The sequence below is a fragment of the Lemur catta genome, chromosome 2 (genome assembly GCF_020740605.2).
Source record: "Lemur catta isolate mLemCat1 chromosome 2, mLemCat1.pri, whole genome shotgun sequence".
Taxonomy (NCBI): Eukaryota; Metazoa; Chordata; class Mammalia; order Primates; family Lemuridae; genus Lemur; species Lemur catta.
In genome coordinates, this window is record NC_059129.1 from 23,440,841 (window position 1) to 23,457,638 (window position 16,798).

Genomic DNA, 16,798 nt, shown 5'->3' on the forward strand with positions numbered 1-16,798 from the left:
TGTGGCCTTGGTTCTTCTTGTGTTTTTGTTAATGCTCTTGTCTTCCTAATACTTTTCTAACACCAAAGTAGGTTGCTAATACAGGAGATTAGAAGCAGAACTTGCAAAACAAAAATGTTAAACTAGATTGGAACTCAACTCTCACTTTCCTCCCAGGATATAATGAAATAGTGTATTGTGTTCCTTTGGGGTGGTGCTCAGAGTCCCAAAGTAAGAGTCCTTGCGAAACAAACCGTCTCCAGCCAATCTAAATGACACTGTCTTGATTGAGCAAGGAAAGCCCTGGTCAATGTACATGTCCTTTTGGTGTCGCTGATGGATTGTGAAATGAGGTGGGCACGCTTAAATGTTTGAAAATGGGAACTGTTTTCTTGTCAAGCCCTCCTTTTACTCTCCCCACCATTTTTTGTTAAATAAGCGTACTCCTTTGGGATAGAACTTTCCATGACTCACCATTTTATTTGTTTTGATTTGTAAATTGCAAGTATGTAAATGTTCAATTGCAAAGAAAAAGTACAGAATTCCCTACTTAGCATCAAATGTTAATAAATTTGAAATGTTTTCTTAAGGATAAAAAATAAGGTGTGCTTTTTCTAAAACAGTTTTTGGGTAAAGTTCACAATCACTTTTTTCTTCACATTAATTTTTTTTTTTTTTTTGAGACAGAGTGTCGCTTTGTTGCCCTGGCTAGAGTGAGTGCCGTGGCATCAGCCTAGCTCACAGCAACTCAAACTCCTCGGCTTAAGGGATCCTCCTGCCTCAGCCTCCCGAGTAGCTGGGACTACAGGTATATGCCTTCATGCCTGGCTAATGTTTTCTATATATATTTTTAGTTGGCCAGATAATTTCTTTCTATTTTTAGTAGAGACGGGGTCTCGCTCTTGCTCAGGCTGGTCTTGAACTCCTGACCTCGAGCGATCCACCCGCCTCGGCCTCCCAGAGTGCTAGGATTACAGGCGTGAGCCACCGCACCTAGCCTACATTAATTTTTTAAATAAAAATATTATTTGGCCGGGTGCGGTGGCTCACGCCTGTAATCCTAGCACTCTGGGAGGCCGAGGCGGGAGCATCGCTTGAGGTCAGGAGTTCGAGACCAGCCTGAGCAAGAGCGAGACCCCGTCTCTACTGAAAAATAGAAAGAAATTATCTGGACAACTACAAATATATAGAAAAAAAATTAGCCAGGCATGGTGGCACATGCCTTGTAGTCCCAGCTACTCGGGAGGCTGAGGCAGAAGGATTGCTTAATCCCAGGAATCTGAGGTTGCTGTGAACTAGGCTGACGCCACGGCACTCTAGCCAGGGCAAAAGAGCGAGACTCTGTCTCCAAAAAAAAAAAAAAAAGAAAATTTACAAAAAGAAAAAGAATATTTTTTTTGAGATGTGGTCCTGCTATGTTGCCCAGGCTGGTCTCAAACTCCTAGGCTTAAAGTGATACTCCCACCTTGGCCTCCCAAAATGTTGGGATTACAGGCATGAGCCATGCCTGGCCCACATTAAATTTTTTATACACATCACTGCAGTTTTTCTCTTTGATACTGTGTTCCTGTCTGAAGATGCCCTCTCCTGTGGAAAGTTCTGGGGAAGAGAGGTGACAGCCCAGAGGAAACTGATGATAAATGTGCATAAAGTTCTTCATGACCACATAAGGCCTTCTATAAGCTTTTATATTTTTGAGGCAATTAGTACAGAAATAAGGTATTCTTTCGGATACATTAACTTTCCATGATTGAATTATAAAAGGGACGATTCATTTGAAGTACTTCAGGTTATATCATTTTGGCAAGGAAAACCAAGGGAAGCTTATTTGAAAAGAACTGTGGTTCTTTAAGTTTACGTGCATTTTCTTTCTCTTTTTTTCCTTTTTGCCTTTCTGGGTTCTGGCTTTTGCTGGGTGTGGTGGCTCCCACCAGCAGTTCAAGACCAGCCTGGGCAACATAGCAAGACTCCCATCTCAAAAAAAAAAAAAAAAAAAATGGAACATAGATTCTGCTCTTAAGTGTTGGACAGCACAATCATTTTAAATTTAGAAACAATGCAGGCCAGGCGCGGTGGCTCACGCATGTAATCCTAGCACTCTGGGAGGCCGAGGTGGGTGGATCATTTAAGCTCAAGAGTTCAAGACCAGCCTGAGCAAAACTGAGACCCTCATCTCTACTAAAAATAGAAATTAGCTGGACAACTAAAAATATACAGAAAAAATTAGCCAGGCATGGTGGCCCATACCTGTAGTCCCAGCTACTTGGGAGGCTGAGGCAGAAGGATCACTTGAGCCCAGGAGTTTGAGATTGCTGTGAGCTAGGCTGATGCCATGGCACTCAAGTCCGGGCAACAGTGAGACTCTGTCTTGAAAAAAAGAAAAAAAAAAATGCATAGTGCAAAGTCTTGGACTTAGTTTTTCATATTTGGAAATAAAATTTCCCTTTTTTTGACATTGGGATGAATGGTAAGATCTTGAAGTGATTATGAAGTTGCAAGCATATAGAGAATAAAAAGTAGGAAACCCTTGAACTTAGATCATTCTTGTATGTCTATTAATTTTATAAGTAGGATGCAAAACATTGTAGGGATTAATGTAAATCTCTGTGTATTCTGAAATTCATACAGACTTTTTTTTTAAGAGACGCTATCAGCGTATCTCCCAGGCTGGAGTGCAGTGGCCAAATCATAGCTCACTGCGGCCTCAAACTCCTGGGCTCAAGCAATCCTCCTGCCTCAGCCTCCCGAGTAGCTGGGACTACAGGTGCACACCACCATGCCCAGCTAATTTTTTTAATATTTTGTAGAGAGGGAGGTCTTGTTATATTGTACAGGCTGGTCTTAAACTCTTGGCTTCCCAAAGTGCTGGGATCACAGGCGTGAGCCACCGTGCCTGGCCAAGACATTTTTAACAAAGCATTTTGGTTGGGTTGAAAGGGCCATTGCACTCGGCATGTTGGGTCTGAGGAGTCCTTAAGTGTGATGTTTTCTTCTGTTAAACAGATCCATTATTGAAGGGAGCAGGAGCAGAGCAGACATCACTGCAGTTTTGCTTTGTGGTTTGAGTAGATTCCTTATAGTTCTTTTAAATTGTTTAGGTACGTAATACAAGGGATTTTTCTAGGGTAGCTGTGCCTTACCACACAGTATGAGTGGAATTCTCCAATTAACTGTTTAATGCTTTTAGTTTTTTTTAAGGCAATGAATTCAACCTGTTTTCTCTCCTCATCTGCCTACTAAGAGAGCTGATTCTGCTATCAGAAAACAAATGAGTAATTTGACAATTAGGAACTAGGCTCTGTTTTCTAACTCTGAAAACTTGTACTTAAGGTTACCAGCATTCCACTGCTGCTTATTTCTGATGACTTGGAGAAAGTGTTGTGTCTGTGCTTCTTTGAAGTTGCATAGCTGCTGCTTTTCAGCGGAGTTCTCAGATGCCTTGACAAGTCTAGAACTTTGTAGGACATCTAAGGTGATATCCTACCTAGTACAAAGGCACATACATATGACTCAGTGTAAGGAAATCACTGTTTCTTGTCATGCCCCCACTTCCCAAGACTTAGTGATGACTCACCTCGTTCCGGAAAAACCTATCATATGAGGGTGAGCTGAGAAAAGAACGGGGTTGACTTATTTTAAATGCAAGTACTTTGTTCTATATGTGGCAAGACCAAACATATCCATGTCTGCGTTCATTTAGAAATTGCAGTAAGGGAGAAAAACTTTCTTTCTGGCCTTGTGTTGTGTGTGGTTCCTTTGGGAGAGTATGTCGAGGCAAATGTTGCATCCTTGCATCCAGGCGAATGGCAGGCAGGGTTCATTGTTAAATTAATGTTCACGTTTCCTACTCCACTGCATCAGAGCAAGATGTGGCAAGTACATGAATTTAGAAAAGTTGGAACATTGGGAATTTCCATTAGAATCAGCTGCCTTTTTCCTCTATTAGGGATTCTATAACAATATCTTAACCGGACACCTCACTTTGATTCCATGTAAATATTATACATTTGGCGTTGAACGTGTTATATGCTCTGGTTGTCGTCTTTATTTGTCATACTGTCTCTAAAAAGCGTCCTGGGATACCGGAATCAGCCGTGTTGTTTGAAGATTCACATCATTTATGTGGTGAATATTATACCAGAAATGACTTAATTTTTCTACCAGCTTCCTGCAGGGAGCAACGTGTTTGTCTTTTGACCACAAGAGTGGCAGAACACTAGGATTCAGCTTTCAGACCTGACCTTGTAACTTAAAATGTGATGTGTGCATTTTGCCCTTTACGACTCAGATTCATGACCGATGGCGGGTTTGGTTTAGGTTTGTGGGAGGCAGGAAAGGGGATCCAGGAAAAGGGATGAGAATCATTCCTATCAAGGCACCTGCCCAGGTAAGCAAGGGATTCTTGGGCTTAAATCCTGTCGTGGCCCTCTTCTTTCTCAGTGGGAAACGCGCACAACCACTTTCATAGTTTAAATCCATCGATATGGCTATTAACATGACTGAAAAAACCCGGTTTTTCTTTTAAACTCTGTTAAAATCAGCATAGGGCTATTTTAAAGGTGATACTTATTTTTGAAGCTATAGGGGCATATGCATATTGCGTTTTAAGTTGGCAGATGAGGTCAAGTGTCATTTGAGAATGCCAATTAGTCACTTTATTAAGTGGACTTTTTTACGGGCAAATTTTAAGTTAGGATGGAAAATTCCCACCTCCCTCTGAAGGTGAATGACAGAAGCAGGCCCCAGTGGATGGGCCACTGCTACGGGACGGTGTGTATTTAGTGAAGCTCAGGGTAATTTATAGAGCTTCATAATTTGGGGGCAATGGGTGAAGTTAGAAAGAAAGCGTCTGAGGTTCACAGTCGCCACGAGAGGGAGCCACGTGATCACTCAGGGAGTGTGCTGATTCAGGATGTTCTTTCTGGTTATTTTGTTTATCCAAATTCTTATGCAAAAATTAACGTGAAAATGCCACATTGAATTCAGTTCTGCATGGTTTGTTGACCTAAGTGAGTGTAATGTAGCAAACCTTACAACAAGATAGTAACTCTTTAATTCACTACCCACTGATGGTGCTTTAAAGCAAGATGATCAAGGCGTTAGAGAAATCCAGCGTGGGGTTTTGTTTTTATTTTTTATTTTGGAGAATGACTTTCAGTAAGAAACCACATTTTTGCACTGCATCTACAGGAATAGTAGTTTTGCTCAGAGTGGGCTTGTCGGAGTTTTCACTTCTGCCCGAGGATGTACGCAGCCCCCCAGGGATGGGAGCTTTCACAGGCCCCTTCGGAATGGTGGCATCCCTGTGCCGATTCATGGGGGGCACGGTGGACTCCTTTTGAGCCTTTTCTTTGCATGAGAGCCTCCTGGAGAGCCTTAAAGGGAAATCTGCCACACAGAACGGGTCAGTTTTTCACTACAGAAATCACAACTTTAAATTTCTTTTGTGGCTTGTAGTGAAATATTCTTAACATGTAGGCGTCTATTAAAGGATTGGGAGCTGCTATTGTTCCATAATATCAATGAACGACTGCTCTTTCCAATGCATTTTTGTAAAGGAGGTAGCAGGGAACTTTTTTTTTTAATGGCAAATGGGGATAATAGAGTATATATAAATAGCTTGCAAACTAATGTCTTAAAAATGTTTTGAGTACCACTTATGACTTATGAAAATAAAACAGTTTGTTTGAATAAGCTCTATGCTTTCTTTTTGTTAAATATTTCTGTTTTAGTCTGTTGTGAAAAAATTGCTAGGATGGTGCTTCCTCTCTCCTGCTTGAGTCAGACATGTAATAGTTGAACTCCTTCATTACATCTTGCCAGATTAGGTGGTGGCTCACACCTATAATCCTAGCACTCTGGGAGGCCAAGGCAGGAGGATCACTTGAGGCCAGGAGTTCAAGACCAGCCTGAGCAAGAGGGAGACCTTGTCTCGACTAAAAATAGAAAAATTAGCCCAGCGTGGTGGCACATGCCTGTAGTCTCAGCTACTTGGGAGACTGAGACAAGAGGATCGCTTGAGCCCAGGAGTTGGAGGTTGTAGTGAGCTATGATGATGCCATTGCACTCTAGCCTGGGCAATAGAGCAAGACCCTGTTTCAAAAAAAACAAAACATTTTGCAAGATCACAAAACCTAGCATGCACTTATTATAAAACTCTTATCTTTTGGGGGTAAAGCTCATATCTTTATGCACATGGTTCTCCCTCATATTTACTGTGATTTTTTTGTTTTTTAGAGGCAGGGTCTTGCTCTGTTGCCCAGGCTAGAGCACAGTGGTCCAATCATAGCTCACTGTAACCTCAGCCTCCCAAAGAGCTAGGATTACAGGTATGAGCCACCACGCCCAGCCCTTACTGTTCTTTTAAGATGTTTTATTAAAAGAGAAACTGTCACTAGTGGCATAACTCCTAAGAATATTCCATCTGCGATCAGGCAGTTAACCATTTAATAGCTAATAGCAGCTGTTCATTGAGCCCCCGCTCCTAGGTGTGAACAGGCATTGAAGCTGCTGGGTGTAGCACTATCTTAATCTTCAGAACAATCCTGAAAAACAGTGGCTCTCATTTTCGTGCTGAAGACACGAGGGCAAGGTCACATGGTTTGGGACTGGGAGAGTCTGGATTTGAACAGCTTAATGAACCCAGTTCACTGTTCATGCCATGTTCCTTGTTATTTCCTTTCAAGATAGTCACTCAACATTCAGCAAATATTGGGTGCCTACTGTATACCAGGCATCCTAGAAGGTGCTGGAAATAGAGCAGTAAATAAAACATGCCCCCTGTCCTCATAGAGCTCAGCAGCTCAGAAAGGATCAAGGCATAAGGAGCACAAAGGGAGAAATGGAAGGATTTTTGCTGTTATAAAAGTGCTTGTATACTGATATTTGATTTTCTGGTTGAGAAAATGATAAATATTTTGTCAAAGAATCAAGACCTCTCTTTGTTCCTAAAGAGGATGATGCTGTTAACTTTTTGGTATCGATGAGAACTTCAAAGAAGAAAGTTGTGCCTTCCACTTCTTGCTTGAATCTCCACTAACCTCAAGCTGTACTGGCCATGTCCACCTCAGAGTTTTCCACCGATGGCCTCAGATTCAAAGAAATGATGATCTTTAATGAATCTACAGCTAGTATACCTGTACTGCCCAATACAGTAGCCTTTAACCACATGGGATGGCTTAAAATTTTTATTTATTTAAAAAAAATTGACAAATAGGCCAGGCAGGGTGGCTCACGCCTGTAATCCCAGCACTTTGGGAGGCCAAGAAGGGAGAATTGCTTGAGCCCAGGAGTTTGAGACCAGCCTGGGCAACATAGCGAGACCCCATCTCTACAAAAATGTTTTTAAATTGACAAATAAAGACTGGGTGTGGTGGCCCACGCCTGTAATCCTAGCACTCTGGGAGGCCAAGGAGGAAAGATTGTTTGAGCTCAGGAGTTTGAGACCAGCCTGAGTAAGAGCGGGACACCATCTCTACTAAAAAAATAGAAAGAAATTATCTGGACAACTAAAAATATATAGAAAAAATTAGCCGGGCATGGTGGCACATGCCTGTAGACCCAGCTACTCAGGAGGCTGAGGCAGAAGGATTGCTTGAGCCCAGGAGTTTGAGGTTGCTGTGAGCTAGGCTGATGCCATGGCACTCTAGCCTGGACAACAGAGCGAGACTCTGTCTCAAAAAAAAAAAAAATTGACAAATAAAAATTGTATATACTTATGTATAACAGCTTAAATTTTAGTTAAACACAATTTAAAATTCAGTTTCTCACTCACACTAGCCAGATTTCAAATGCTCAGTAGCTATATGTGTGACTTGTGGCTACTGTATTGGACAGCGCACACAAAGGGCATTTCCATCGTCACTGAGAGTTCTATTCGACAGCCTGCTAGACCTTAAGGACATACTTGTGACAATTTTGCATCTTCAGGACATGAAGATCTTACTTTAATATATTAAAGTGTGTGATTTTTTTCACCTTTAACCACCCCTCCATCAGTGTAAGACAAAAACACCATTCTTGTAAAGTGGTGAAAAAAAAGATCATGAGTTTGCACATGATTTTCTGTAAGCTTTTGCTCTACAAAAGGGATTGTCTTTGGCCTCTTGCTTTTTATCTTATTCTCAAGGGATTTTATAGTTCTCTGGGAGTAAAAGATGTGAAAGTTTAGCCCAGTGCCAGGTACCTAGGAGGTTCTCGGCGAGTGGCGACCTCTCTTTGCCTTGATATTACATTATTTTGTTTATTTAAAAAATGCATAACCTTGGGAAGCCTAAGCACTTTATCGTGCAAATATCAATTGGCTGAAAAGTCTCTTTCGGTCTTGCACCTTTTAAAAAATTTCCTTTTCTCTTACGCTGTCGCCAGAGCGTGTGACTTGTTCAAGAGTGTGCTACCCTTTAGCACACTCCAAAGGAAATGCATACTCAGGTTTAAAGCTTGACCTTGGCTCTGATAATGAGACAGTTCGTCGAACTTGGAATGATTCATGAGAACATCCTGTACAGCAAACCCCCACCACACCCCCCACACCCCCCGGACTCGAGCCACGGGGATCCTCGAAACATGAGACCAGAAGCCCGTGAGGAATGGAGGCAGGTCTTGGAAGCATTTGTCCCCCTAGAACTGCGGGCTTACTGAGGAACACTTGAGCTCCTTCCAGCTCAAGGCTGGACTTGGTGCCCTCTGCCCCCATTGCCTCCAACATTGCCTCTTTTGCCAAAAATAGGATTTGGAACGTATTCCCCATGTGACATAATGCATCTTACAGTCATGGGCAGGAAGTAGATGTTTTCCTGCCAGGCCTGTGAAGTCTGAATTTCCCTGGAGATAGGCTGGGAAGGGCATTCCTTCTTGGTCCTATTTCACAATAGAACATCAACATGCTTGTTATAAAGTGATATTCTTCAGTCTGAAAGCACAGCATGCTCTTCCACACGATGCAGCAGAAGAGGTTAGATTGGCTAGAGTTGGATGCTCTTGGGTGTTTCTGCTTCATGAACAAAGTATGGCCAAATGTTAATAATGACGTCCTCCATCCTCTTGGATGCCATCCTGGGCTCGGTAGGGCTCATCAAAGCACTGAGGTCGTCTCATTAGGGAAACACATTCATTTCCGGCTTGTGGGCCCCACGTGCATTTGGGACTCATACAGCAGATCAGAGCAGGCAGGCCAAGGCTCGAAATGTTCCGCAACAGTACTTTTAGTGTTCCAGGATTTGCGGTAAGAACTGGATGTCTTTATTTCATTGTGATAGAGGTGCCAGGCTCTAAAGATAAACAGGTGAGCAAAACAGAAGTTGATCTCAAGCATCAGGCTGGAGAGGTAAGTGACCCCACACCAATCATTAACATGTGGGTGTGTGTAAGTGCTGAGATAGTCTCTGAGGCTGGGGAGAAGTCCTAGAAGGTGTTGGAAGTGGCTCTCAGACACTTGCTGACTCAAGTTCCAGCTCCTTGGATTGGATGGAAGCTTCTATCATAGATGCCTCATTTCAGCCCTAGCTAATTGACTCACAAAGGTTTGCTGAGTAACTACAGTGTGCCAGCCAGGCCTGCATGAGGTGCTACACTTTGCAAGACAAAGCTTTGAGATCCAGCTCCTGGACTGGAGAAGTGTGATTTTGCCTGCCCTCCTTGGACAGAAACTTCAGGACCCCTGAACCCCCTGTCCTGCCAACTCACAGGCTCGGAAGCCCCCCAGGCTCAAATGCATGCAACCATTCATCGTCTCTGCTCTGTAAGCAGCAGACAGACAACAAGTCTGATACTGTCATGTGCTGTGACTGGCAGCCACTGTCCCCATCAAGTTGCCAAAGACCAAGTCCTCTCCTTTGTGGCCAGTGGCCCAGCTCCTATCGCAGCCCTTAGTTCTAGCAGCTTTTCTCTCTTTTTTGGTTCTTTGCCCAAGAAAGAACCTTATCATGACCCAATTGTTTAAAACAAATAAAATGTGAAAACAAACTGATAATAAGAAATTACAGTCAGGTTTTGCTCTGCTGCTTGGAGTAAGTAATTCATTATAAGTTTTCATGTAAGCAAACCCTAGTTACTTAGGATGACAAATGGGGAAAATCCACATTAATTGGATTTGCTATTAAGTGGGTGTATTTCTACCAAATTGAACAGCAAATTACTGGGAACACTTAGAGCGAAAATGAAAGTGTCGTAGGCAGTGGTGACGGGACCATTCAACACTTCTGCTCTGGTTGCCCTAGGAAGCTGCACCCTGATGCTTTTTCCAGAGGCTTCCAAGGTCCTGCAGGTCTGACTCTGTGGGGCACCTGGTCCTCTCCCTCATTGCAGACGGGCCCCCTTTTTTCTTCATTTTTTCCTTCCTAGCCCCTTGGGATCAGCTTGCTTTTCCTTTTCTTTCCCAGATGCTAGAGCTGGCTCTTATTTCTTGAGGTTTCCTTCTGCAGAGAAGGTGCAGTTGCCCCAGTTTCTTGTGATCCCCAATACTGTATAAAGGTTCGTCCTGTTGAAAGTTTCACTGTAATTACAGCGAAGAGAACACAGAACAAGAACTGGCAAGAAGGGGAGATGGGGGAACGGGAAGGTGGAGTTTAATGGGGACAGAGCTTCAGTTTGGGGTGATGAACAGGTGCTGGAGATGGACGGTGGTGGTGGCTGCACACATTGTGCATGTATTTGATGCCACTGAACTGCACACTGACACAAAGCTTAAAAAGGGTTAAAATGGTGACTCTTATGTATATTTTGTCACAATAAGATTTTTTTTTTTCTTTTTGAGACAGAGTCTCACTCTGTTGCTCGGGCTAGAGTGCCGTGGCGTCAGCCTAGCTCACAGCAACCTCAAACTCCTGGGCTTGAGCAATCCTCCTGCCTCAGCCTCCCGAGTAGCTGGGACTACAGGCATGCGCCACCATGCCCGGCTAATTTTTTCTATATATATTTTTAGTTGTCCATATAATTTCTTTCTATTTTTAGTAGAGACAGGGTCTTGCTCTTGTTCAGGCTGATCTCAAACTCCTGAGCTCAAATGATCTGCTCTCCTCGGCCTCCCAGAGTGCTAAGATTACAGGCGTGAGCGACTGTGCCCGGCCACAATAAGATTTTTTTTTAAAAAAGCTTGATCTGGCGCTTTGGATCCATTTCTGTCAGTTCTTACAGTCACTCATCAGATCCCAGTAGCCATGATGGTGGAGCAGATCAAGAGCAATTTTGCTTTTCAGGAAGGCTTGGCTGCTGCCGGAGATGAACTAGTAGTAGTTGATGTCTCAGCCACGGGGTGTAGACCTTGCAAAATGATCAAGACTTTCTTTCATTCTTTCTTTTCATTGGAAAAGTAGTCCAATGTGGTGTCTGTCCCTCGAAGTAGATGTGGATGACTGTCAGGACGTTGCTTCAGAGTGTGAAGTCAAATGCATGCCAATCTACCAGTTTTTCAAAAAGGGACAAAAGGTGGGTGAGTTTTCTGGAGCTAATAGGGAAAGGCTTGAAGCCACCATTAATAATGAGTCTAATCATGTTTTTTTATTAGCCACTGGCTACTTAAAACCTGTAATTTTTTTATTTACATAAAGTATGAAGTATGGAGACTACATATCCAACTGCCACCTGATTATAAGTGACAATAAAATATTAATTCTACCCTTAAAAATTTTTTTTTTAATTTTTAAGGAGAAATAACAAAGGTTCTGAGGTCTTGTGAGATCCACCTAGATGAAGTGCCCAGTGACCCCAGGCTTCCTTTCTGACTTGGTTATGGGATGATCTTTCAGCTCTCTCTGTTTCTCTCCTTATTCTTGAGGGTGAGATCTCTCCATCCTCTTCCTACACTTTGTTTCCTCAGCTATAGACCTTAACCTTCTGTGAAGATCTGAATATTTTGTGTCCCCCAAAATTCATATGTTGAAGACTTGACACCTAGTGTGAAGGTATTTGGAGGTGGGGCCTTTGGGAGGTTACTGGGTTTAGATGAGGTCATGAGGGTGGGGCCCCCATGATGGGATTAGTGTCCTTATAAGAAGAGGAAAAGATTAGAGTTTGCCCGCTCGCTCTGCCATGTGAAGATACAACAAGAAGACAGCTGTCTGCAAGCCAGGAAGAGAGTCCTCACCAGGGAACTGAATTGGCCAGCACTTTGATCTTGGACTTCCCTGCCTCCAGAACTGAGAAATAAATGTCTGTTGTTTAAGCCACCTGGTTTGTGGTATTTTATTATAGCAGCCTGAGCTGTTATGACACCCTTGGACCCAATAGACAATTCACTCTTAGAATGTCTGCAGACCTGGGGCTCCTGTTTCTGAGCTCTCTGGTTCTCAGAAGAATGGGCACCTGAAGGACTGTTCTGTGCTTCTAGAGAGTGTGCTGCAAAAGGGCCAATACTCTTGCCTCCTACCTTGTTGCTATAGATGCTCATGGGGGAGGATCACAAGGAAAACATAGCCACACAGATGTGGGGTTGAGTTTCAGCTGACCATCCATTGGCAGATACTTAAGAAGCCTGGCCTTAGCTGTTTGTGTGTGTGTGTGTGTGTGTGTGTGTGTGTGTGTGTGTGTGTGTGTGTGTGTTTTGAGACAGAGTCTCGTTCTGTTTCCCTGGCTAGAGTGCCATGGCATCAGCCTAACTCACAGCAACCTCAAACTCCTGGGCTCAAGTGATCCTCCTGCCTCAGCCTCCCAGAGTGCTAGGATTACAGGTATGAGCCACTGCACCTGGCCTTGGCCTTAGTTTTCTTGTTTGCAAAATCCAGACTACACCATCTCCCTCCCAGACTTGTCGGAAAGATTAAGTGAGAGAATTGAGTGACAGCCGCATATTGAACACCATTCCAATTTAGTTTCATTTCCTTCTCTACCCTTGAGGGACAAGGCAATATTTCTAAGTTTATACAAGTGCAAAGCCACCCAGGAAGAGGAAATGTTGACTATTGTACTCATCTGCTCTTTCAGTAAGAATGGGGAACAACAAAGTAGTCAAATACATAAGTAACTCACATGAAAAGGTGCTCAACATCATTAGCCATCAGGGAAATGAAAATCATATCCACTAGGGTGACTATAATCAAAAAGACGTAATGTAAGTGTTGCCAAGGATGTAGAAAATTGGAACTGATCTTAGATTTTCAGCCTCCAGAACTGTGGGAAATATTATAGATGTTTAAGCCACCCAGTCTGTGATATTAATAATTTGTTATAGCAGCCTGAACTAAGACACTTGGCGATAATAAGGAATGAAGTACTGACACGTGCTACCACCAGGTGACCCTTAAAACCATTATGCAAAGTGAACCAAGCTAGATGCAAAAGGCCACATAGGCTGGGTGTGGTGGCTCACACCTGTAATCCTAGCACTCTGGGAGGCCAAGGTGGGAGGATCGCTTGAGGTCAAGAGTTCGAGACCAGCCTGAGCCTGAGCAAGAGCGAGACTCCATCTCTACTAAAAATAGAAAACAGCCAAACATGGTGGCACGTGCCTATAGTCCCAGCTACTCGGGAGGCTGAGGCAGAAGGATTGCTTAAGTCTGGGAGTTGAAGGTTGCTGTGAGCTAGGCTGACACCACGGTACTCTAGCCCAGGCAACAGAGTGAGACTCTGTCTCAAAAACAAACAAACAAAAAACCACATATTGTACGACTGCATTTATATGAAGTGTCCAAAATAAGCAAGTTTACAGAGACAGAAGGCAGATTAGTGATTGCCAGGGGCTGGGGTAGGGATGGGAGGACTAGGGAGGACAATGACCGAAGGTTACGGGGTTTCTATTTGGGGTGATGAAAATGTTCTAAAATTAATTGTGGTGATGTTTGCACAACTCTGTGAATATATTAAGTCATTGAATTATGCACTTTAAATTGATGAATTGTATGGTATGTGACTTATATCTCAATAAAGCTATTTTAGCGTACATTCTAAGTCCATGCTATAGCCAGTTCAAGGGAAGAAATAAAGGGAGTACTGGGATGGGAGTTGGCCAGGCTGAGCTGTGTTCAGACATGCCATCTCAGTGGCTCTTAGTAGGGGGTGGCTGTACTGACCCCCAGGGAGCATCTGGAAATATGTGGGGGTGGTTTTGGGTTGACTCAATGGCTAGCAAGTGTCATCAGCACTAGGGATGAGAGCCAGGGAAACTAAACATTCTGCCAGGGCCACATCAGTCCTGCACGCTAAGAGTTGTCCCATCCGTTTCCTCACTCCTCCCCCCAACTGAAAACATTGCCCAGGGGAGACTTCTTTTTTTTGTTTTTTGTTTTGGCTTTTTTTTTTTGAGACACAGTCTTGCTCTGTTGCCTAGGCTAGACTGCTGTGGCATCAGCCTAGCTCTCAGCAACCTCGAATTCCTGGGCTCAAGCGATCCTCCTGCCTCAGCCTCCCCAGTAGCTGGGACTACAGGCGCACACCACCACGCCTGGCTAATTTTTTCTATTTTTAGTTGCCTGGCTAATTTTTGTTTCTATGTTTAGTAGAGACAGGGTCTTGCTGTTGCTCAGGCTAGTCTCAAACTCCTGACCTCAAGCCGTCTTCCCACCTTGGCCTCCCAGAGTGCTAGGATGACAGGCATGAGCTACCACGCCTGGCCCAGGGAAGACTTCTTGACGTCATGCATCTTAGTGCTTTGCCACCCAAAGCTTTATAAAGCTCCATTGCACTTTTGCAACCATAGGAATAAATCTCTTCGTCAGCTTTGATCCTGGCACCAGATCAAAGTAAGCCAAGAGCCGATCTGCCCTTTAGCCCAGAGGTTCCTCACGTCCCAAAGGATCTATTGGCTCTGGCTTCTTATACTGGACCTTGCCCAGGTTTTGTTACTTGTTTAGAGGTTATTTTTAGCCCTCCAGGCCAGTTTTTGAGATAAATTGTTTGGGTACTTATGCAGCATTCTTTTTTTTTAACTGATCATGACTATTTTCAACTGAGTAGAAGTTCTAAGGCAGAAACATTTCCTTTTTAAGTCGGTGTTTCTCTGGCAGTTATAAAGACTAATCCAAAAGATTAGCAAAAATAGCCACTTGTTAAACAGCTCAAATCTGGTAAATGCAGGCGATCTACTTCTGTTCAGGGAACCTCTCAGAGTGAGAGAAGAAAAGAAGAAAAAGAGATGATTGCTGTGAATGTCTATGAATAGTGCATTCTTTACAGGAAACAAGATTTTTCTTTCTTTTTTTTTTAGCCAGAAAGTTTATCTTCATCAATAATAAATAGCATATACCTGACCCAAAACTGCATCACTCCAAATTTAAGTTATATTAGGAAATAGTCCTGTAACTTCTTTTGGGTCAACCCTGTACATCCACCTGCTTAGCTCAGTGGGTTTGATCCAATTCTATGTCTTTGAGAATCATCTGGCCCCAGGGCTCTCCCCATAGTTTTAGGGGGGCAGGTCTCAGCCTCCCTCAACTCCAGTGGCCATGGGCCCAGAGTCAGGCTTTGTCTTTAAAGGTTACAGGTAAACAGGGTATTTCCTTTCGGGAAGTTTGTGAAAATTGCTTTTTAACTTAGAAAACAAACCTACCCTTGAAAACATTATGCCAAGTAAAGTAAACCAGACACAAAAGGACAAGTATTGTATAAATATAATCCCACTTATCCAGAAAGTAGAACGGTGGTTGCCAGGGGCTGGGGGAGGTGAATGGGGAGTTAGTGTTTAATGGGTGCAGAGTTTCAGCCTGGGAAGAAGCAAAAGTCCTGGAGGTGGATGGTAGTGATGGCTGCACAACAATGTGAATGTGCTTAATGCCACTCAACTGTGCACCTAAAAATGGTTATGATGGTAAATTTTATGATATGTGTGTTTTACCACAATCATATACTCTCTCTCTCTCTCTCTCTCTCTCCCACACACACACACACACACACACACAAACAAACACACCATTAGCCAGTATGATGCTCCTAGGACAGGGCTCAGTGGGAAGTCTTGGGAATCATTCAGATCAGGGTTTTTTTTGTTTTTGTTTTTTTGAGACACAGTCTTGCTCTGTTGCCCAGGCTAGAATGCAGTGGCATCAGCCTAGCTCACAGCAGCCTCAAACTCCTGGACTCAAGTGATTCTCCTGCCTCAGCCTCCTGAGTAGCTGGGACTACAAGTGCATGCCACAACGCCCAGCTAATGTTTTCTATTTTTAGTAGAGATGGGGTCTCACTCTTGCTCAGGCTGGTCTCCAACTTCTGAGGTCAAGCGATCCTCCTGTCTTGGCCTCCCAGAGTGCTAGGATTACAGGTGTGAGCTGCTGAGCCTGGCCCCAGACCAGGGTTTGAATCCTGTCCCCAGCACTTCCTGCTGTGTAACCATGGCAAGGCACTAAACCTCTCTGACCCTCAGCTGCCTTCTTTATAAAACATTATTAATAATATCTCTGCCATTAGGGCTAGAGTGGAGGACTGCAGGTGCTAAAGTATGCAAAGTACTTTGCCCTGTGCCTGGCACTCAGAGGATGCTAGATACTGTTGGCAGTACACCGTCCTTGCCTACGTGAGAACTTCAATTCATTGAAATACTAGTTAATACCACATTAAAAATAAAAGCTAGCTCTAATAATGTTAAGACATTTTTTAAAAAAGCTTTCTAGCTAGCAATCTGATTAAAATTAAGATTAAAACCTGATATTCAGCCTCACGGTTGCTAATCCCAAATACCAGCACGTCTTAAATACTATGGTTGTACATTAGGGGCGGTGGGAAATGTTTCATGGCTAAAATTCCGATTTGGTTGTTGGCATCAGTGCCAGCATTGGTGATTAAAGACAAAGCATTATAAGGCAAGGCAGGGTGACTCACATCTGTAATCCCAGCACTTTGGGAGGCTCACTTGACACCAGGAGTTCAGGACCAGCCTGGGCAACATAGTGAGACC

General features: G+C 43.4%; 1 protein-coding gene across 1 annotated transcript; it reads left to right on the forward strand.

Annotated features, from left to right (window-relative positions):
- Positions 1 to 11,104: 11,104 nt before the first annotated feature.
- On the forward strand, positions 11,105 to 11,535 carry LOC123631550 (thioredoxin-like). Its single transcript, XM_045541306.1, is given in 2 exon segments — positions 11,105 to 11,303; positions 11,305 to 11,535. Coding segments are annotated over 2 exon segments (387 nt in total). The 5' UTR covers positions 11,105 to 11,135; the 3' UTR covers positions 11,524 to 11,535.
- Positions 11,536 to 16,798: the final 5,263 nt, after the last annotated feature.